This window comes from Sturnus vulgaris, chromosome 5, assembly GCF_052056855.1.
Source record: "Sturnus vulgaris isolate bStuVul1 chromosome 5, bStuVul1.hap1, whole genome shotgun sequence".
NCBI lineage: Eukaryota > Metazoa > Chordata > Aves > Passeriformes > Sturnidae > Sturnus > Sturnus vulgaris.
The window spans coordinates 45,571,241-45,594,702 of NC_142247.1; the positions used below are offsets into that span (position 1 = coordinate 45,571,241).

General features: G+C 41.5%; 1 protein-coding gene across 2 annotated transcripts; it reads right to left on the reverse strand.

Annotated features, from left to right (window-relative positions):
• Positions 1–3,247: 3,247 nt before the first annotated feature.
• On the reverse strand, positions 3,248–18,423 carry DYRK2 (dual specificity tyrosine phosphorylation regulated kinase 2). 2 transcript variants are annotated; one of them, XM_014892057.2, is made up of 3 exons: positions 18,091–18,423; positions 17,204–17,340; positions 3,248–8,979 (listed from the first exon to the last, which is right to left on the reverse strand). In XM_014892057.2, the coding sequence occupies exons 1-3, from the start codon at positions 18,143–18,145 to the stop codon at positions 7,378–7,380; spliced, it is 1,794 nt and encodes a 597-aa protein (XP_014747543.2). In that variant the 5' UTR covers positions 18,146–18,423; the 3' UTR covers positions 3,248–7,377. The 2 variants fall into 2 exon arrangements, with proteins under 2 accessions (XP_014747543.2, XP_088021743.1); XM_088165617.1 differs by lacking the exon at positions 17,204–17,340 and having other exon boundaries at positions 18,091–18,398.
• Positions 18,424–23,462: the final 5,039 nt, after the last annotated feature.

The window sequence follows — 23,462 nt, forward strand, 5'->3', positions numbered from 1 at the left end:
AGAGGCAAAGGGAAAAAAAATGCTACTTTTTCCGCCCCCCCCGGTAAAGCACTACAAAGAATGCCTGCAGAATTTTTGGTTTGTTTTTCGAAGAGTCATACATATGTACACACATGCATACCTATACATATGCATTGTATACACATACATATTCCTTAATATTGGGTCCTGCTTATCCATCAGGAGCTTATATTAGAGTAGATATCTTACCTAGATGGTTTGAAGAAAGTGTATTTGTAGTGTCTGCAAGAATCCACAGTTGGGGGAAAAAAATAATTAAATGTGGAATTTTTACTGCCACATTGAAGCGGAAATAAAAATATTATTATATCTTTATTCAGACCACTTTTATTAATTAAAGAGGTAGTTTTAAATTAATCAGTACGATACTTGAAACCTGCTCAAAAGTCTTTAAAAAACAATTGTCGATTTCTTTTCTGCTTCCTGGACATTTCTCTCTCTTACTATGTTCAATCAGATTTTAACAGTTCACAGCAATGCTTCGCATTTAGACAGTCTTAAATGGATTTCAGGTGCCACGATGTCGGGTCACGTGGTCTCATCTCTGAATGAGAACCTCTGGATTTCCCAGTGCCCATGTTAGTGATAAAATAGTATTTAACAGTTTGCAGCTGCTCCAGACAGTATCTTTAGGTACCTACGATATGCATAGCTACATGCAGCTTGCAGACAACCAAACCACAACAAATAAATGAAAACGTCTGCAAAACAGAGGAAACAGTTCCCACTCTGTTAGCAAGAACACACTATTTGCCACTTCCCACAGTGTTATGCAGAGCTTCCAGTACAAGAATTTCTCAACAAAACCTTCCCTAGCTCCATCTCTATCCCAGATTTTCTCAAAAAAGCTGTCATGACCTTCCACTGTAGTCTCATTTTCTCCCTCAAAGTGATGGACACAAGCTATTTCGTTCTGAAGCACCTGGCCTTTCCACCGAACTTCATGCAGAAGATTAAACAGCAAGGTTAACAGCTGGTGTGGACGCAGCAGTTGGAGGTAAATGTGCTTTCCCTGTCTCTGGAGTTTGCTACTGAGCTAGACTTTCTGTTTACTGTTGGGAAAAAGCTAAAGAAACATTGTTTTTGCAGTGTTCCCTATCCCAATGTGTTCAACAGCTGGCAGAGACCCAAGACTCACCACAGCCAAAGGCTGGAAAGCCCTTCTTAAAAACAAACAAATGAACAAGCAAGCAAACAGCAGACAAAATCAAAGAGGGAAAATGACACAGAGAAACCCCAGCTCCAAGAGTTGCAGAGGATTTCTGCAAAGGAGCAGAAACCAGTTCTACCAGTGCCACTTTCACTCTGATACAGCATATCTGATGGCTGGGACATGTCCAGTACCATGCACTCCAGAAAAAGAGAAGAAATGTTCTCCCTCTCAGGAACAATAAAATATAAAATGTAAGATTATGCTAGCAGTGTAACACCACTATAAATCACATTTTGAAAAAGAAATGTATAATAATGTTTATGACGTTCTAGCTACAGGAAAAGTTCTTTAATGCTATCCTTTAATTATTAGCAGAGTTTAAATGACAGGCTTTCAAAACAATGTTTTTCCACGGAATTAATAGTTTATAAATTATTTAAGACACTGAGTTTTAACACTTTCCCATTCTCAACCTGACACTGCTGAAATTCCTAAACCTCCACTGAACCCCATAAGGATCATGCTTACACAAAACTTAGCCCTATTTGTCTTACAGGTGCCTTTTTTCCCTCTCCATACCAACTCCTGACCATAGGCAGCCCTATACAGACACATTCCACAGTACCTTTTTCATTTTTCAAATTTTGAGCAAAATTCCTGATGGATCCTTCAATAAGCAGATCTTTTAAAAGTAGGACAAAATGGCATTTTGAAGAGAAGCAACAGCCTCTGTTAGTGAACAACACAGTACCTGATGATTATTACACTTCACGCATTCATTACGGGGTTTTCTGTAAAAAACAACAGATGCACAACTGGTATCTAAAGGGAAACAGTTTTTTCACAAAAGGAAGCACTGCAGAGATAACTGCAACTACAGACTGTCATTCACGGTGAAATTGCAAGGGTGCCTTTTGAGGGAGGGATCTCAGCTTTTAAAGGCTAGGAAGTGCTGGCAGAGGACAACACAAATTCCCCACCAGCTACTGGGAGTCTCAGCAAATGGCACAGGCGAAAAGCCAACTTCCAGACAACTGAAATCAACTGAGATGGCCCTGACCCTTCCTCAAATGAAAAAACAAAGGTGACAAAAGAGTGCAAAAGCTGACAAGAGGATTAGATGGCTGGAGTTAGTTAAATTTTTTTTCCATAAAGAAGTTCAACTAACTAAAACCAAAAAAAAGCCTTTGTCCTCAGAAGAACACAGTCACATACAAATAGGCCACAAAGATGTAATGTCTAGCTAACTGCTTTTTGGGGCTGTAAACTGTATTTATCTGTATTTAATACTGGTCGGATTTGTGCTCTAAAATCTGCCAATTATGCTGAATAGGAGACAGTAAAAAAGTCCAATTGATATCCCTTGATTTCAGCCTGGGCTCATCCAAACCAGAAAGCTTTTCAGAGAAACTGCTCTGGGTGCACATGGACATTACCAAGTAGAGAATGTGGCCAACCACTTACAAGACAGTTCTGCACTAAACAGTGAAATTACTCTGGATGTATTTGTGAACAGAACTTAGCTCAGTCTAGCCTGTTTAGTATGTTCTCATTATCCTGCGACTTTATATAGTCTGACAAGCTCTGGAAACTCAGTCTGACACAAATATTAAGAGCAGAAATCTGTGTCTTTTTAAAGTAGATTTAAGAAATAGACCATATTTCTTATAAAATCAGACCTACTGTTATTTTAAAAAATCTTTCAAAAGCAGCTGAAAAAAGTTAGAACAGCCACGTCCACAAAATTCCTGCCAAAGATCTTTTCCCTCGAATATGAGGCAAATAAAAATATAAAACATATTACTTTCTAAGTCCTAAGAAGAACTTCAGAAACCACAAGAAAAGCAGTCTTTGGGCAATGTTCAAGGCTGTCAAGACACAAAGCAGAAGAGTCATCCTCCAGGAATGAGTGATTGCTATATACCTACCACACAAGCAAGCTCGGGGACAAAGGCACTGCTGCCACTGACTCATCAGGCTAGGAGAGGCCTTTGCCTTTCCACATTAAAGAAATGTCAGCATTCCAAGGGCTCTCTTTATGACTACAAAAAACCCAACGTACAGTGGACAGAATTAAAGTAGGACATAAAGTTTTATTCTGAAATGATCTCTGGCCACAACAATAAAATGTAACAAATAGTCACTAGAACAGTCTTAACTCCTGTCATCAGCTGTACAATACATACAGTATGATAAAACTGGCCACTAGGATTAAAACCCACTACAACATCTTTAATGTTAAGTGGCGACAGCAGCATCTCACAGAAAATTATACATAAATATATACACAGTCCACATTCAATCAATTTTCACATGTTTTCAGTACACACAGTTGCAGCATATTACAGTCATGTGTCTAAGTCATTGCCCAATAAAAACCCAAGCTACTGCTTAGATGCAATTGTAGCAGTTGAATTGAATAATTACAATTGGTAGAGATGTACAAGGCCCTAGAAACAATAATTCACAAATGTTATTTTATTGAAATGCTACCATAGCATTACACTGGGAAATATTCTAATCTTTGCTGACTGTAAAAAGAGTTTGTATTTATCACAAGTATTACTGATGGAAAAAAAATTAACAAATGGAGAGCATTAAATAATGCACACCCTTTCTTAAAGATTTTAATATTGCCTGATGCTACTTATGTCTTAAGTGTTTTCAACATTCCCATGAAGTCATTTGTAACTCCAAACCACCTACCAAGTTAAAAGTGGCTTAAGTGCCTTGCACCCAAATTGTAAAAATCCCTGGTCACTTTTATAAGAGCCAGGCACATATAAAAGGAATGCACTTTGGTTCATACCAAATGCCCTGGAATTAAATCACACTATAAAACTAAAGAGTTTGAGGTAAATTTTTACAAATACAGTTGATTTCCATCTAGTGTCACGACAACAAAAAATTATTAAAAAAAAAAAAATCAATTTGATGCTGAAGTACAACCAATGAGGAAGGGCCATCTTTAACCCCTTAATGAGACGGTACTACAAGAACAATGTCCTCTCCACTCTAGTAGTGTGATTGCCTTATTGTTTCTATTAAGGCTTCGATCATCAACAGGATGTTTTAAGACAGGTATAGCACATAAAAATAGATTTCATCCCTACTAAGCAGTATTCCAAGGGTTAAAGAGGCCAAGATGCATTAGTAACAAAAGGCACATTGTTAACACCAAGGGTACAATCCATCCTCTATCCTTACTCTACACATCTTGCATCACTCTCTTGTTCTAACACTTAAGCGGTAATGAACATACCAGTGGTGCAAGAAACTGAGCCAAGTGAGACTGCAACCAAAGACAATGCTGCGCTGTTACTAAATCTGAAAATAGCTCAGACATCCCCAGACAATGCTAACATGTGAGACTAAGTACTGTTTCCAAGCCAACTTCTATCAGTCTAATTATCAGAGCCCTTAGAGTAAAAATCACATCAAAGCAAGAGGCAATGTACTTCCCCCCTCCCCTCCCCTTTCTTTTACAGGTATAAATAAGCTACAATAAAATGCAGCTACATCACTTAAAAACCTTGATGTAGCTGCTCCTTTAGTATAGAGGAAGTCCCACTGTATCTGGGTTAAAAAAATAACTCTTCACACTATATTTTGGCCTTTAAGTTTCCAGTAGCATTTATGAAGAAGGTGGATCATAAATGCATTATTGGCATTAAGAACTGGTTACATGAAAAAGAAAATTTACTGGTTGTAGCCCATTAATGACCCATGAACATGATGCATGTTTTCACCTTAAGCTGCCACAAAAGGCAGGAACATGTATCAATGTCTGCTTTAAAAAATATCAAGGGAGATGACTCTTCTTTTGCCCTTAACATCAGCATCCCTATTTCCCAACTTTTGCAGGAAGAGTTAAGGTAGAAAGGAGTGGTAAAGCCAAGTAGGTGGTGGAGGAAGTAAAGATTCCCTGTTACTGTAGAAAAATACATAGTATTGTATTCCCACAGTCATGAGAGTTAATTTTACATTAAAATTAATAATTAATTAATAATTATCTCTTTTCCAGACTTAGAATTTACTGACCATAATTTACTGGATATTCATATTCTAAACCCCACTTTTCTTAGAAGCATTATATTTCATTTTTAACATGATTTCATATAAGTTTACATATTGCACTTACACATATGGTATAAAGTTGTGAAAAGTTAACACTAAATAATTTGACTAGAGGCAGAAAATTATCTTTTTATTTTAAAAAGTAAGAAAAACGGTTGACTGACAGTCTAATTTTTGTATTTATCAATCAACAAATAACATCCTCTACTCAGAAATTATTTTGGAGCTTCTTTAGGTGTTGACTTTTTGGCAAGAAGTTCAGCGACATGCTTCCTGAGAATTCTGTCATTTTTTTCTTTATATCCCTCCCCCAGTCTTACATTAAATTAAAAATAAAACAAACCAACAAAAATTAAGCTGTAAGTGGTAAATTAATGAATATGAAGAACTTAACCAGAAACTTCTTTGGCCTCTCAGGGACCATGCTTCAAGCAATTTTCATAATCTGTACAAGTAACTCAGTAAAATCTGTGCATATAAATATTGTTTATAAGTAAAATTACTGAGGTTTAATGCAATCCATTTTAGTATGTCTTGTTCTAACATCCGTAAACCCTTTTGAATTGTTCTACTTTGTTTAAAATTCCCTTTTCATATGTTTTATAAATCCAATGTAGACCATAGCCATTGTACGCAATAAAATATTGATCTCAGATTTCAAAATGTTCCTGTTGAAAACATGCTACAACATGTGAATATCTGTCTCATAGGTCTAGATCCTATTCTTTAGTAGACCATCTTTCTTCCATGAATGCAGTTAAAAGAAAGAAAAACCAAGCATTAGCACAGACACACGTGAACAAATCTACACATATCTCTAACTGTTCTTTCAAAGTTAATTTTCATCTACAAATGCCAAAGATTAAATCAAATTCCAAGTGCTTAGCTTTCCTATGATAATTTTCTCTTATGAGAAACTATCTAGGATAGTATCTTCCAACTGAAAAGCTTTCCACGGAGGATCTTTCCTTCTACAGTTAAGCTGTCTAAGGTGAAGTACTCCTCTACAGGAAGCAATGTAGTAACATCATGTTTGCCCCTACATGCAGATTTGATCTGAAGTGTACCACAGAAGACACAGTCGCTCAAACAGTCTGAGGAAATAAAAGCAACCTTGAAATCCATGTAGATTAACAGTCTGGAAGTTACAGTATAAAACTGACAGAATGAGCACTTCTGCCTATGTGATTTTGGGAGACCAAGCTCCACGTTAGAAAAAACAGAAAAGAAGAGAGGGAGGAAAAAAAACCAAAAATGAAAAAAAAGGAGTACCTGTGTGAATGCTCAATGTCACAGACCTGAAATGAAGTTCAGAACATTTGCTTTACCAATTAATTAGCCACTTTCAAATTCCGAGAAACAGAAACAATTTTGCCATTTTCATGCTTTCCAAGACTGCCTGTTCCTCTCACTCTACCACATGGCATGCAAGATAAGAGAGTCATTTTAGCCCCGATGTTATATTTTGCATTATGTTTAAATGATCATTTTAATCAAATCCCATTACTTTTAAATAGAGAAAGCATTCCATATGAGATGACAGTATTTTTAGTGATACCATGACTTTCTCTGGGCTACCACATAAAAAATGACAATAGAACATGCTATGGCTCCACTTTAAACTACAAGTTCACAAGTGCTTAACTGTATTCCTTGAGTATTTTCCCTGGAGTCCAGTCAGTCTCAGATGTGAGTGTGCACAGAATCCAGACCAAACCCATAAGATCCAAAAGGTAGTCTTTCAAATTTACCCCAGGTTAAAACTAATAAGAACCATGGAAGAGAAGGGTTAATACCTTTGATACCATGCTGCAATGCATGACAGTCATGTTGTAACCAGTGGCCTGCCACTGATGTTTATTACTGTGTCATATTAGTTACAGTAAGGCTAATTGTACTGTAGAAGACAAACATTTTAAAAAATATGTATAAAAACTTAAAGCATTGTCCCCATATTTTTATAAAAAAAAAATTAACATTTAAAATTACATTTAAAATGAGTGCTGAAAGATACAAATGAATAGATTTATTGAGCAAATAAAAATGCATATCTGAGCTGATTTTTCATACAAATAAGGCTCAGCCACATTGTATCTCTTATATTAACAGCATTGGGTTTTTCAAACTCAGCTAACGAGTTTTGGCAACACTGTTCTTTGCTGAATATTCCCATTGGCATCCGTCATTTGTGCCAAATTAGTCCTCAGTTTTGAAGTTGAGCTTGAAGTTGGAGGTAACTTGGAAATTGAAGTTATAGCACCAGTACTCTCTGTAAGTCTCTTTGCTGAAGCCTTTTCTCCAGTTGGAGGTTTTGGCAACCGTCTCCTTAGCCAGGGATGCCGCAAAGCCTGGCTGGGTGTCATACGGACAGCAGGATCCCATTCTAAACACTGTTTTAAGAAGTCAAGGAAGAGGGGATCATCACATCCCTTTAATGCATTACTCCACTCTCTGCTCTCTGGTGGGCCACGCAGTTTTCCCCTCCGAGAGCGTCCACCATTAAGTATGACAGAGCCATCAGACAAGGTTGTGATGCTGCAATAGCGGGGATAACCCTTAGAGCTCACAAAATTTTTTGCTCGCTTGGATGCATCTAAGAGTTTTGGAGAAGGCATGCCCAATAGTTCAATCATACAAGCCAGCTGGTCTCCTTCATCTTCTCCAGGTAAAAGTGGATAACCGGTCAGAAGCTCTGCTAGGATACAGCCCAAGCTCCACATATCTATGGGCATCCCATAACGAGCACCAAGGATGACTTCGGGTGCACGATAAAACCGTGACTGAATGTAAGTGTAAACACGCTGATGCTCGTAACAGCTTGAGCCAAAATCAATCACTTTAATACCACTTCTACCCTGTTGTTTCAACAGAATGTTCTCAGGTTTAAGGTCACAGTGAATGATTCTGTTTTTGTGCAAAGCATCCAAGCACTGTAAAATTGAGTGGGCAAACTTCCGAACCAAAGGTAGGCTAAAGCCCTGAAACTTGTTTTTCTTTATTAATTCATAAAGGTTCATGCTCAGTAACTCAAATGTCATGCAGATATGGCTGCGGAATGTGAAGTTTTCCAACATGTGAATAACATTCATGTTGTTATCCTTATCTTGTTTCCGGAGATGTTCTAGGATCTTAATTTCTTCCGCAGCTTGGCGGTGGAAACGTTTTTCATTTCTCACCATTTTTAGCGCCACGTGCTGATGCATCTTGTGATCGTAGGCCTTCACCACCTGCCCAAAGCTTCCTTTCCCTATAACTTTCAGGACCTCATACCTGTATGCAATATGATCATGGGGTACTTGTATGTAAGACCCTTGGTCATCATCATACCCACAGTTGTTTGAACCACCAATCACACCTTGCCGCTTCTTTGCATTTGGACCTAAGAAGTATATTTCAGGGTAGTTAAAAATCTCATGATGCTCAAAGGATGTTAATTTTTGCATGTATTGCTTCATTGCTTGCTCTGGTGTGATAACAGAGGCTTTCACCTTCCCTATTCCATCTGTAGATTTTAAAGAGCTGGAGCTCCCTTGTCGCCTGTGGGCAGTCTCTGTCTGTCTGTCCTGAACCAATGGCAATCCAGATTTGCCTAGTGTTGTAAGTCCATTTGGCTGCGTTGTCAGAACCATTCTCTTGTTACTATTATCTTCAAAGAGCTGCTGAACCTGGATTTGTCCATGGCTACCAACATGTAGGTGCTCGTTCATTGTGTGCTTACTGCCTCCAACCTAAAATTGAAAATAAATGCATACCAAGTTAAAAAGAAAGAAATTAACTCCGTGCTTCAACATTCACACTGCAACCCTCCATTCTGCCTAAATCACCTCAAAACAAAGTGTCTTCTTACATGTCAATTTTTTACAGAGAATCTAAAAAATACAGCATGTATACTGTGATACTGCTGGATGCTATTGAATTTCCTCATTCTTGTTTCTCAAATGCTATTTTCATGACTCTCCAAAATGTCTACAACAAGGCAATCATGAATGTGCTACCATGAGAAGCTAACAATATATCCAAGAATCTTCAAGGCAGAAGACCTGTAGCATCAGAACGCATGCTTGAGAGACATCAGACTTTACAAAAAATAGCAGCAGTTTTAAGGATGGTAAATATAACATACAATGCCTGCTAGAACTTACCTGGCTTATGCTCTCATCACCTGTTCTCAGAAATCAAGATTTTAACTTGTTCCTAAATTTGCTGTATATAAAAAGTTCCAGATACATTTTTAACCAATAAGAAATGTGTTGTGACATGCACAAAGAAGAAAAGAACCCACACATTTCTGAAGTTCAAGAATGTAACTTACTGCTTGCAACTGAGACAGTCATAATTCAGCAAAACATTCCAATCAATGAAGAATAAGCATATCCTTTAGCACTTTCCCAAACCAGTCTAACAATAACTTTAAACCAAAATGAGATTTGGGGCCTTATGCAGACTTGAGCAGAGAGCAAATCGTTGCCTTGAGGAACGTAAAGTAACTTTATTTTAAAGGAATGGAAAAAAAGGCATTAACAGATTTAGAAATTAAATTTGTTCTTGACAGTGCATACACGGGAATAAACAGCAGCATTCAGCATTTTCAAGCAAACAGCAAAGTACTGGGGTGTAAAAACAACTATTGCTCCAAACCTGTTATTTTTAAGAAGAAACAAAAAATTTACCTGCCTCTAAAATAGCTGTGTTAGAATTCCTCATTTGCTCTTAAGTAGAGGATAATTAGTTTGTCTTCTGCCTGGTCTTACACAAATGTGGGAAGAATTCCCCTGCTGCCTCTCCAGCTGATTCACCAGTCTTAATATTTATGTCAAGTTACTAACAAAAAGTTCACTGATACTGTCAGACAGATGATCAAGCCAGGGTTGAGAGCACTTTTCATCTGAACCATATTTTTCTAGGCAGCTAAGGATAACACATTCCCTGTTCACTTAAGTTTGCTGAAATGAAATCAGAAAATGACAGTTGTGTGCTGTGATTTGAGGCAATGAAATCTGTGCTGCAACAACAAAAGTGCTTCCTTAATGAGAAAACCCAGACACGCAAGGCAGATTCAAGCATACTCTGTGCTTCTGTTAAGGCATCATTCTGATATAAAGTAAGCATATTTCTGTAAATTCAGTCACTTGTTCCCAAAGACTTGCCAGCTGGACATGAGGTTCACCTTTGGACAGTATTTTGAAATTTGCAGCTCTGAAACTCACATAATGTAAGAACAAGGGCTCTTGAGGACTGCTTCTTCCAAGTTGACTGCTCTTCTGATTCCATTTTGACTGACGTTGAATAACTGGTTCATACATCATTGCAGTCTGAATGTGCATGTTTGCAGAGAAGTTTAGGCTCATACTATCAAATTTGATCAATCCCATAGAAAGCACTACCACACAATCACAATTCAGAACAAAGATGTTTGTAACACTTAAGCACAATGAAGATATACAGGAAATTAACAAAATCTCCCTTCCTAGTTTAACGTCTCAAAAGCATGAGAAATTAAATCATTAAGAGGACTTATCATGCCTACAGGCAATTCGTTCAGGTCAAGTTTGAGGTACACTGCAGTAGCAGTTTCCTGAAGGTTGCCCTGATCCTCTACATAAACAGCAGCTACTGCAAAGAAAAGGAAATGCCCCAAGAGCTGCTAAATCACTCATTTCAAAAGAACTAGATCTAGTTAGTAAGATGTATCATAGGTTCAGCACACGCAGCACTGCAGAACTGTGCTAGAAAGGCATAATGAAGCAGCAGAGTAAACATACAATTCCAAAGATTCAAGCTAGGAAATTTTAGGTACAAAAATTTATTCTCCAACACTAATTGAACAAAAGCAGAACATATTTAGACAAACTGGGAGTGGGCAATACTAATGTACACAATGAGGAAGAAAGAATATCACTGTGAAAGTAATCTTTAAGAACTTTTTAACCCAAGTACTCATTGCCACAGCTCACATCTTGAATTTTTTTCCCTCAAGTCACCTGTTTTCACAGTTAACTATTTTCCACCCTTCCTAAGCACTGCTTGCTCAGTATATGTACTGAGAAGTTCTTCAGGGCTTGGGAAAAGACCCATATATTTATTCCCTCCCAACAGGGACTAAAAAGTTATTTTTTCTAAAAGTGCATTTGTGAACACATTCTAAAGTGTAAACCATGTAGCTCTGCATCCTGCATCTTCAGGCAGATTCATGATGCTGACAGGTTGGCGTTTTTTTCCAGCAGCAGAATGAAATCACCAGCATTATTCCAACTTCAACCCAAATTCTAAGTGACTGGTTTTTGCCAGTTTCAGTCAGCTGCTGCTTGGGAATGCAAATACAGATGCAGACAGTAGCTCTGGTTTTCTTTGTAAAAAACACCACATTATCACAGGCTCCATTCCAAAAGCTGCACAGGAGAAGAGAGCCCACTCTTCTTTCAAAAAAGCCTAACAGGTGTTTTAGAGCTGTAAGACACAATACAAAGTCCATATGAAAAACAGACTTTCCTCATCTATTTCCAACCTGGATGAGGGTTGGATTTTCACCAGTCCTTTGCTCTGCCTATCTACTTCTGGCTACTTAGGTGTCTGAGATTGCTGTCAAATCCAGGCTAGCACTGCTCACAAGCTCCACAGGCTTCAGCAGCAACACCCTAAGTTCCTGAACCACAACTAAAGGCTTTGGCAAGCTACAAAAGACTACAGCCTTTTTAGTCCAGTACCAAAGTGTTCTTAGTATGCAGAAGCTCCATCAGCCTTTCAGCCAAAACCACAAGCCTGAGAGGTTTATAACATGTTTCCATTTTGCTTCTGCATATGGTCCCATAAATTCCAGAACAAACAACCTACACAACTGATCACGTGCATGCACTTATGAAGCTTACTGATTATATATTGTATTGTTGGTGCTCAAACCCACACACATCTTCTGAGATTTACATATTTTTGTAGCATATATAGTAAAAAACCTACTGTTGCAAGTCTATAAAATATATTGAAATAACTGGTGAGCTTCCTGAATCTTCTGACACCATCAATTACATAACAGCAAATGTCACAATGCAGCTTTTCTTTTCTTTCTTAGTAGTTTCTTGTAACTTCAAAATCACCATTAAGATTTTACTTTTACTTTGGTATGTTCATTTTACGGAAGTTGATGACTATGCCGAAAACATTCACCTAATCTTTGAAGTAGATACACCAAAGAAAACAAACAAAACTACACTCTAAACTATGATCAATAAATAAATAAAAAAGTAACAAAACTTTAAATTGAGGGTGGTATTACTTGGGTTTCTTTAGGTTTGTTTTGCCTTCACGAATGGATTTAGGAGCAGAAGTAGAACAGTAACTTACTATACTTAGGCTACAGACTGTAAAACACAGAAGTAGCATAAAAATGAATCAAGCCTGCTAACAAGGTGGCAAACCCATTTACAATTTCTTTGCAGTACACTCACCCAATGCATTGATCTTTTTCAAGACTTTTTACAAGACTACTTATAGGACTGAACTCCACAGGAACATACATTTCTTCTCAACTTTATCATCCAAATGCATCAAGATATTATGTAATAGTATCATTCGTGTCACTTCGTGCGATTATTAGCACCCTAGAAAACTATCCACGACAGACACATGATTCAGGTATATATTATCATTTTATTTTGAGTAAAACCACAGAAAAAAGATTCTGCTGTCAATCAAAATCTAAAAAGGTTTGTAAAATGAATCTTAATAATACAGCAATCATGATGGCCTGCTGAAATGCTGCACAGGAATAAGATGTCATTATCTGCTATTACTTCACGCAGATGAGGACAAAGGGAGAAACAGTGTTCTAAAGTAGTAACTTAAGTAAAGAATAATTGTTACACTATATACCCCTTTCTTTACAGCATACCTGGGCGTGCCAGTTTCAGCCCTACTGTGTCAAACACATACAAGGCATATGGTATCAGGTGCAGCATGCTTCACTGTTGACTACAAAACAAAAGCCTGTGCAAATGTACAAAAGGCCTTCTTTTTCCTTGATAAACTAATTCAGCAACATTCCTCCATTCAGAACTAAAAATACTTGCTAATTAGTACAATAATAATACTACTGGATTATTCCTAATGGTTTTATTGTGAGTATGGGTTTTATACAACAAAAAAGACTAAGCCTTTATTGAGCTTGTGACTCAACAAGAGAGGTAAAAGGAACATACCATTTGGATTTTTGCTGTCATTGCATCTGGTCCATATAAGCTTATTTTTTGAAGTTAACCATAACTTCATACAGCAAATATTTTCACAGACTAAACTATGCCTCAAGTGTGATACTGATTCTTAAATTTTTTCATTCTGTTAGGGGTGCAATGAGTTTGAATACTTCTGGGACACCCTGCATTTATTACACATGATGAAACTCAAAATGATAGTCAATGCACACTAAATTGAATCCCTTGGGTTAGGTGAACTATACAAATATGAGAGATGTGCCCAAAAGTACTGCAGTCCCCACAGCACCACAGTCATCATCTGGAAATCAAATTTCACAGCCAATCCACATAGCCCTTGAAAGTTAAGATAGCCTCATATTCCCCCTAGATACAAATTTTAAATAGAGGAAGACACATCCAAAGAAAACTAGATACAGTAAAATCCAGGTCACAACTGCACAGTTATTTCCACTCAAATGTGACAGCATTTCTGTGGCAATTTAATACATGAAAACACCACAATAAGAAGGTATTTGCTTTGGTTTTACCTGCTTTAAAACAGATGACAACAGCAAAAACTGGTAGCATGTGACCTACCAGATATTTGTATCAATAGAGTCCAGGAATCTCTGTTCCATTATAATTTAAGTAAATTTTAAAAATTAAATTTAAAAAAGCAAGATTAATGACTGATGCAGAAGTATATGGATTAAATTCAACGCTGGTGGCAAAAGAAAATAGTCTTGCTGTACAGAAATCTTAGAAAGGGATTGAAGGAGGGAGGGCACTGAATCATGCATTGTAAATGGGTTGTTTTACAGTACTAGACAGGAGGATAAAAACATTAATACTGCTATACTGCAAGAGAAACAGGAACAGTGTAGAATGCAGGAATACATGCCAAGTAAGGAAGAACAGAGGACTAGGCAGAAGACAGAGACAAGTCTGGAAGAGGGACTCACAGACAGGCTGGGATTTACACAAGCAGAGCAGCAGGCAAGCAAGATAATCTGTACTGCAGTATGTCAACTGGATGTAAAAACACCATAATGAAATAGGAGAGAGTGAATGGAAAAAGGTTCCAATCATCAAGACAAGAACTTAAGGCTTCCAAAGATACAGCAACGACTTTGGAAAGGAAAATTAAGAGGACAAGGGGTTGGAAATAGGTTCATGTTTTCCACCACAAGGCAAAGAAAACAGGGATGGAAGAAAACACAAATAAGCCAAGGATGAAGGCACATTAAAAAGAAAAATAAACAAAACCTTTCCCTTGTACAACACACAACCCTGCCTGCTTAGCAACAAAGGCTGCTATGCTTGCGAAGACTGCCACCAAACCTCTGTCCCATTTTATGAAGCTGGTGTAAAACATCATCTTCCCCTCTCTTCTATCCATGCTATTTATAATCTACCAAACAATGAAATTTCACTGTAGGATGTAGCAGACCACAGGATATAGGAGACCACAGGTTCAGCAGAGGCTGGACCACACAAGCAAGAAGTATGACAGGTAGTTGATTTCTTCCCTGTCTGCATTAAAGGAAAAACCGTTAAGCTTAAACAAAATGTAAATTCAAACTCAGTTTCTCCCAGAACTAGTATACATACTATGCACACATATAGAAATGAACACCAGCAACTCACCCACTTAAGCACACCATATCTTCTGAAAGTTTGAAACACAAACAGAAATACTCTGGTTTTAGCTATTACAGAAGCCACAGAGATACAACATTGATGAAAACAGGATAAACAAATGAACACAAAGAAAGAAAATAATTTAACAAAACTAAAAGGACACATTTTAAAGAGGTCTGATTGGAGGAAGTGGTGGGATACAGAACAAATGGTTTCAATCTGTTGGTGTCAGCTCAGGTCAGCAGGCCTAAGTTTACCAAACAGATACTGCCCCCCCTTTTTTTTTCAGGTTAAGATCCAGCATTTTGGTGTCATATCTGATCCTTACCACAGAAAGTTATGTTAGCCAATCACAAAATAACCACCTATAAAGGCAGTATGAGGCATTTCTGTAATAGCATCCAAGGCTAAATAAACACTGTAGAGTAGGCTCTTTATCACAAAGGAAAGATACTACAGAACAGTCAGAATCTAGAGGGACGTGATGCATAGCCATGTAATGCTTGATCATAACTGTGTGCTTCCATAAGTGCACATAAAGGTGCTACATATAAACATATGCACACATACACAATCATATACTTGTAAAGATACTTGAAACATAAAAATGTAACACTTGAACACCCCTTGAATGCTTTTATAAAGACTGCATCTTTACATACATATATATGCACAGACACTATGTATAAGACACGTACACAAAATATTTGTATAAAAATACCTGTATTCTGTACTTCTAAATAGTCACAGATAAACAGCTGGACCACCATGCTTTCATAAATCCTAAATTAAGTCTCGGCTCTGTTACATGTGAGCCTCTGATATTTGTGGGGCCTACTGTAAAATGCACTTGCATGATTGGTACCCAGGCTTCCTTCTTTTATGATTTTATTTTAAAAAACCCTAAGCTGTTGCCATATCTCTAAAATCAAGTAGCACTTGACTGGTATACAAATGTGAAAAAAATTGGCCTTTTATACTATCGAACAATTTAGACATGTACTCTAGCTACATAAATATACAATGAAGTTGATCTCAAGCATGCAGTTCCACCCCAAATTTGCAGAATACTCCTCATTCCTTTTGACAATACCCTATATATATATATATACACTGTTTTTTTCTTAATTTAAAACAATTTTTGCTATAAATGAATTTGAGTAAGATGTTTTACCCCTGAAGTTACATGAAAAGTCACTGAAACACTAATATCTAAATGCACAGTTTCACCTTCCACTAGGCTATAATCACATTATAATTTAAAGCTCTGCCATATATTTACAAAGATAGTATGTGAGCATCCACGAAGAACTCATTAATTCTATGAAAAGTATGCCATCAATGCCTGTCAGGGTCAGTATGAAATCTTTCAGAATTTAAAGGGAAATGTATGCAATAAAAATTTCAGATATTTAGTGTTAACATGTCAGTGTACGGACCCGCCTCTCTACTGTGCCATGCCTTCAGGGCAGAGATACCTCCTCTTATCCATATATAGTGGCACACTTGGGAAGTTTCATTCCTAGTGGATTAACTAGGCATGGGAGATAACGTGAGATATCACAGAACCGGAAAATAACATCCTTTTCATGCCATCAGCGATTATGTCTTTACAGGTAAACTACTTGCAGCAAGCAATAAAGGCAGATTCATCCAATCGTTGTCCCTGAGCACAGCGATAGCTATTTCTAGGGACTACTGCGATCGGCCTGAGCTAATCAGACATGTAAAGGGGACAGCAGTCTTAATTTTTCACCACAGTTCATACGACACTTTAATCATCCCAAAAAATGCATTCACCAGAACATCTCCTCTATGCAAGTTGAAAGATCGGATTTGTCACTGAAAATGAGACACAAAAACAGACTAAAGGGGGGAGGAGGGGGGAGCTGGGGAGGGAGAAAGCGATGTGTGCAGTTACAGGATCCCAGGCTCACAACAAGCATGCACATTTCATCGGAGCCTGCAGAAACCCAATGCACGTTGCTCCAGCACCATGCGCCTCGGAGGGCTCATGCGCGCTCGGTCCCGCCGCGGAGGACACCCGGCGAGCAGCGCCGAGACACCCCGGGGCCAGACGCCCCTTCCCCGTACCCCGTCTACATACTCCATTGCCCAGGCTCACCGTGTGGGAAGCGATGCTGGCCCTGAGCGGCGGCAATGCGAGGGGCGACGGCGGGCCGGTCCCAGCTCCTGCCCGGGAGACCGTGGCTCCGGTGCCCGGGGAAGACGGCAGCGGGCGGCCGCTGTCCCCAGCCCTGCCTGAGGAGAGCAGAGGGGTGAGCGCGGCGGGCAGCGGCGGCCCCTCGAGAAGCGAGCCCGTCGGGGCGGCGGCGGCCCCAGCGCTCGGCCGGCAGCGCCGCCCGTCTTGCTTCGGGCAGAAGCCATTAAAAACTATACTCCGCGGCGCACACACGCACCGATCGGGCTAATAGCCCGGGCGGGCCGTGCTCGCTCAGGTAAACCCTTCATACGAGATTAACCCGCCACCAGCAGGCGCCTAACCGGGAGAACGAGCCGACTCTTCTCCACGCACGCCTCGGGGCTGGACGGCTGCCCGCGCCCCTCGCCTCCTCCCCAGCTGTCTGGCCCGGCGCCGCCGGGAGACCCGCCAGGAGTTCACAAGTCTGCCGCGGGAAGCAGCGGCGAGCACGGCTGCCCCTTGTCAAACGCAGCCGCTCCGGCACTCGCGGCGATCCCCCATTCTCCTTGGGTCGTTTCCCTACATGATTTCTCTCGGGCCCCCGCTCACCTCGCCCCGCTCCCCCGAGGCGAACTCGCCATCGCACATAACAGCGGCTCGCCGGAGCCCAGCGCGCAGTCCCCGACACCCCCCCCGGGCTCGGCTGCCGCGGAGGGAGGGCGGATCGTTGTTCGACACACACGGCACCTCTGCGGCGGCAGCCGCGGGGTCCCCAAGCCCCCCCCCCCCAGCCTCCGTCCCCCTCCGCCGGGCCTCCACAGCCCGGCCCACCGGCGGCGATCGCGGCGGCCCTCGCTCGCTCTCCTTACCGGCTGGGTAGGCAGCACCAGCGGCGGCGCTAGCCGAGGGTTTTCTGGTTAACATGGCCGCTGGAGAGGAGGGAGAGGAAAAGGCATGTCAGGGTGGCTCTCCTCCACTGCTCCTCGGCCTCTCCGGGCGGCGTCTGCCTCTCTTCTCCGATCAGCTACACCCAGACCAGACACGTCCTGCGCTGCATCCCCCTGGCCCCGGGCCGGCCGGGCAGACCCTCCAACGGCCCGCCGTCGCCTCCCGCCGCAGCAGCAGCAGCAGCCGCGCCGCCGCCGCAGCCCCCGGCCCAAGCTCATCACCTCCCCCGCCTCCGCCCCGGTCGCCCCGGTCCCCTCGCACGGAGGAGGGGGCAGTAGCAGGCGGCAGGACAGGACCCTCCTCCTATCGCGGTGGAGCGGGGAGCAAACAGCGCACGGGATCGCCAGTCCCCGCCCCGTCGGCCGCGTGCCCTCCTTCTGTCCCTCCCCGCCGCTCCTTCCCGTTCCCTACCGGTCCGCCGCCGCGGAGGCGGCGCGGCCCGCGGCTCCCCTCGGGCGCCACACGTCCGCCAGCTTGCCCACCCACTCGCCCCTCACAACGGCCCCGCGGCCCGCCCGCACAACGGCCCAGGCGCGCGGGCCGCAGGGCCAGGGCGCACCTGGCCGTTGGGCACCGCGGACGCACAGCCATGTTGGCCCGGGCAGGGCGTAACAGGCGCGTGCACAGCCGCGGTCACAGGCTCCGGCCGCCCGGCCAGCCACCCCGGCAGCGCCCGGGTGCGCGAGGGGAGGGGGCGATGCCCACGGGGAAATCGGCATGTGTGGGAATCATGTGGGGGCAGAGGAGCCAGGGGATGGCCAGCTCGTCAGGCGCTGGGGACCGCTCTGTCAGACCGGAAAGACAAAGGTGGTTCCATGGGACGAAGGGTAAATAACTTGAAACGCGTAGTGTTTCAGTGGAAACTTAAAAAAACAAAAAGGGAAAAGAAGCTTTTGGGATTGCCCTGGAGGCGTGAGTGCCTCAGCCTGGAATCAGAGTGCGAGGGGCGTTATTTGCCTTGTTTTCCAAACTGCACGACGTGCTCTGTGGAGTACAATGCTTTGAGTTCCTGGCTCGAACGTCATTTACTGCCAAAAATAGAAGGCTAACATTTGTCCCGCTTGGAACAGCGTTGAAATGAACTGTCCTACCTATGCTCAGTCGTTTTTCTAGTCCATACAGACCTCGCAGGTTATTCATTTTGAAACAGCTGGTACATGCATAGACAGACCTCCCTTCATACCCTTCCAGAAAAAAGACAGAAAAAATTAATCTCCCCTTTCCCTATGTCTAGGCAAAAAAAAAAAAAAAAAATTAAAAAATAAATCCATGCCTTTGCCTCTTCCAGTGCCACAGATACATGCATAAGCAAAGACGTTTCCTGTACTTGTACAAAGAAATAAACAATTTCCCTAACCCCTTCTATCACATAGAGAAAACAATCATGACATCTCCTGTCCACACCCACCTAATCTTTTCCCTTCATTGTAGCTGAAAGAAAGCTTTGTCTTCCTCAATATCACCCCAGATGTCCACAGGCACTCTCAGTGTCCCTTCCCATTGTTTGCCTGGTGTATAAATGGTGTTTTTTGATTACTTTCTGTATTTTCTCATCATTTTTACAAGCAGTTCGTGTATATCAAAGATATCTGCATATCGAACACTCTGATAACATTAGTCTTCGGAGATACCTTAAATGTTTCAGAAATGGCAGAGAGAAAAAAATAAAAAGATACTCTTCTAGTTAGTCCAGGGAGGGGCGGGGAGAAGGGAAAGCTTGTTCATGCTCAGGCTAGATAAAAAACAAATTGATACCAATTATCTTTTCGTAGGGATTGCAGGAGTTCTTCATTGAATGATGTGTCTTTTCTGACTGTCAGTGTCACAGAGGTTTTCATGCATGTTCAGAGGTTACTTGCACCTAAACACTGAGATAAGACAAAGCCCATTAAGTGTCCTGTTTCAACCCATCTCCAGTCGAGTACATCATCCACAGTATGCTTTCCACACTTTATTCAAACACTCTTGGACTGTTATGAAAACTATGTGAAAAAATTGAGCTGGTCTATCAGATAGTAAACAGTATTTAAATTGACTCAGTAGGAAGGTATTACATTGGTACCATCCAGCTATTCTCTTTCTAAGACTGCATGTGCTGTAAGCATTAGTCTTGAATCCTGCGAGTGGCCATGGGTCTTCTTGTATGCCTTTCTTTCTCTGTCTCTTTCTCCATCTGCAACCCATCCTGACATTTGCTGTCAAGGAGAGTGCCTGATAGAGTCTGAATTGCAACTCAAGGGCAAGCTCACCTTGATTCCTTCTTAATGCAATGCAAGAAACTTCCATTTAAAAGCACCTTTTATGCAGAATTTAGATTGATAAAAAGGAGGAACATGCTAATATAATTGCAAAATACCATGGCCTCAAATAGCAATGCTCTTAACAACCTTCTTTAAAGTCATAGAGGCAGATATACGAAGAAAAGAAGAAAGCAAACCTGAATACTCAAAGACAAAGCGAAGAATTATTTCATGCCAAGTCTTACACTCAGAAATCTGAACTATTTCCTGTTGAGTGTCCACAAAACTTTCTTCTTTGTGACACTGGCCATACTGAGCATATCGGCACTTTCCAGACCAGTGCTACATAGGGTGAGATCAACAGACTTCAGTTCCCAGGAAAGAAATAAGTGGTAGGCACCTGACAGGAGAAAGTGTACGGTGCTCAGAAATTAGAGAGTAAAATGAGTCAGGATTTTATTGATTCTTTTTACTGCCCACTCAGCTTTTATTACCCAACGGTGTGAACTAACCTGTAATGACAGATTAGTTATCCCTTTCTTGCAAACAAATCTACTGAGTATTCATGAGTGTCTTGGTTTGAAAGACAGGTATGGTCTACGGAAAGGCAGGAGCCCCTTTTCTGCGATGCAGAGTGCAACCCCCCTCCCTTTTAATTATTTTAGGTCCAATTCAGACGCCTTCAGGCAGGAGATATGGGGATAAGAATAACAGTTCTTTACTGGTATCTAACAAGGCAGAAAACAACAACAGATATAAAAATTGGCAACAGAACAGTCTAGCTCCGCTCCAGTCCCTTCTGGCCGCAGGCCGTCTCCCTGTGCTGTTACCGGTGCTGTGGGGGCAGGGCAGGTCCCGCGCAGTTGAAGAGGGCTGGAGTGATGGCGGCCGCGGCCCAGGGGTGAGAGGGATGGGAAAGTTACTCCCCCCTCACGGTGTCGGTCATGGTGCTCAGTAGAGTGTCCGGAGATAGTAGGGTGAGCTGGGAGAGCAGCAGAGCGATGTCCAAAGGCAGGGAGCGTGGATCTCAGTGCTGGGATGGCAGGGGAAGATGCCAGAGCGGAGCCCAGGTTGTCTTCCCACTCCACGAGCCAAGCGAGAGCGAGAAGCCCCGCTCCAGACCCCCCGTCCCACCTTTCCTTTTCCAGTTCCCCCCCTCCCCCTCCAGCCACCCCCTTATGAGAGAACATTATCTGTCGTTTCAAGGTGTAGCCACAATTACTTAGCATAACAATGGGAGAAAATTCCACTGAAAGAAAAGGGAATAATTCAACCTCCAACGAGTGACAGACTGCTTAGGATTATAGAATAGTTTAGGTTGGATTATAGAATAGTTTTGTCCTGTCGAAACAGCTTCTACCAAAAAGGTGTTCCCCATCATTCTTGTAAATCCCCTTCAAGTGTCAAAAGGCCACAATAAGTTTTCCCTGGAGCCTTTCTTCTCCAGGCTGACCCACCCTGCTTGTCTCAGCCTGTCTTCACAGTGGAGGTGCTCCATTCCTCTGGTCATTTTTGTGGCCTTCCTCTGGACCCACTCCAACAGGCCCAACTGGTACTTGCAAGAGACTTGTAAGGTCGTGTCATCAAAGCAGTTGTTTTTAAGAGAAATATCTGAAAACTTTCTTTCCAGATGCGTATCCAGAGAAGCCTGTTAACGGGAAAGTGCCAACTCAGTGGGACAAAGGCAGTAACTCGTTGTGTACCACAGTGGGCACCTAAGGAAGAAGGTGAAAGGGCAGTTGGAAGTGTTGGGGACAATCAGAAGGCTGCTTGTCGCAGCTGTCTTGAAGAGGCTTAGGTTGGTCTGTTGGTCTGTTACAGATATCATCCTCCCATGATAAACTGCTCCAAGTGTTCCAGGATAAAAACTAACAACTATCGGTAAAAATAAAGTGGCAAAGTCACAACCCTTAAATGACAAAATTGAAATTCATTTAAAAAAAACCCCAAACAACAGAACCAGAACATTCTAGAATAAAACCTACTATCTGTAAAACATTGTCTAAAAGTGTTCTTGCCCACATGGTACATTAAAATGCATTATTGAAGATATTATTCTAGTACAGTGTGGAGAGACACAGAGCATGCTGCATTTCTTGAGACATTCAGTCAGGGCCCTTGTGACCAAGACAGATATTAATTCTAAGCAGACTGTGAGGGGTTTCTGAGGCCTGTTTTGTCAGACTGCCTGAGTTCATGTCTAGTTTCCCCATTAGAGGACTGTACCTCCTTAGCAATCCTGTGAAATCTCCTATGTCAGTCCACTTAACCTCTCCAAAGTGGATGGGTTAGGGTTTAATTAATCGGGCCATTAGTATGTAATTGTAGGGCAAGCAAGGCTGGCTGGTCAGTCACAAAGTATCTCTGCCACTGTGGTATTAGCAAATGCTTATGTGGTGGGGCACCAGGGAATTCCTGAGAAGCCATACATGTCCAAAGCTGTAGTGATGACACTGTGGGGCTCCCACAGTGACAGGTGGAACAATTGTTCAGCACCTTGTTATGCTTTGTCCATTCTCACCAGGCACAGCAAACTATTTTGGCTGTAGATAAATCACCACTAGGTAAAACAAATACAGGGCTCCTCAAACATCAGGGAGTTGAAGGACATGGCACTTAGTGACATGACTTAGTGATAGACTTGGTAGTATTAGGTTAGTTTTTCGATTTGATTAGCTTAAGGGTCTTTTTCAACCTAAATGATTCTGTGATTCTATGAAAAGTAGAGGTCAGACAAGCCTAGAACACAGAAAGTAAAAATGTGGTTTTCTGCCCCTTTTTAATCATCCCCTCCTACTAACCAGAATTTGCATGAAGGATCTTTACTAATTCTCAACATTTTAAAAAATATTCTTGTGAAGTAGGCCTTACATGCTCAGCTGGAGACATTAAAACACTTAGAATATGTCTCACCATTAATTAAACATGGGTCCAAGCCTGTTGTCTCTGCCAGTAATATGTATTTTAAAAGTAAACCCTTAAGCCCAGTAAGTGGTTGCTTCAGGATGGCCTGAACACAATCAGCACCAGGTTCTCATTAATTTGTTTTGGAT

Excerpts from the sequence above, each read along its gene's own strand:
- DYRK2 (XM_014892057.2), bottom strand. The coding sequence starts at position 18,145 with ATGTTAACCAGAAAACCCTCGGCTAGCGCCGCCGCTGGTGCTGCCTAC. Across the intron at positions 17,341-18,090 it reads TGGTGCTGCCTACCCAGCCG|GCAGGGCTGGGGACAGCGGC; the intron begins GTAAGGAGAGCG and ends TGCTCTCCTCAG. Across the intron at positions 8,980-17,203 it reads CCAGCATCGCTTCCCACACG|GTTGGAGGCAGTAAGCACAC; the intron begins GTGAGCCTGGGC and ends TTTCAATTTTAG.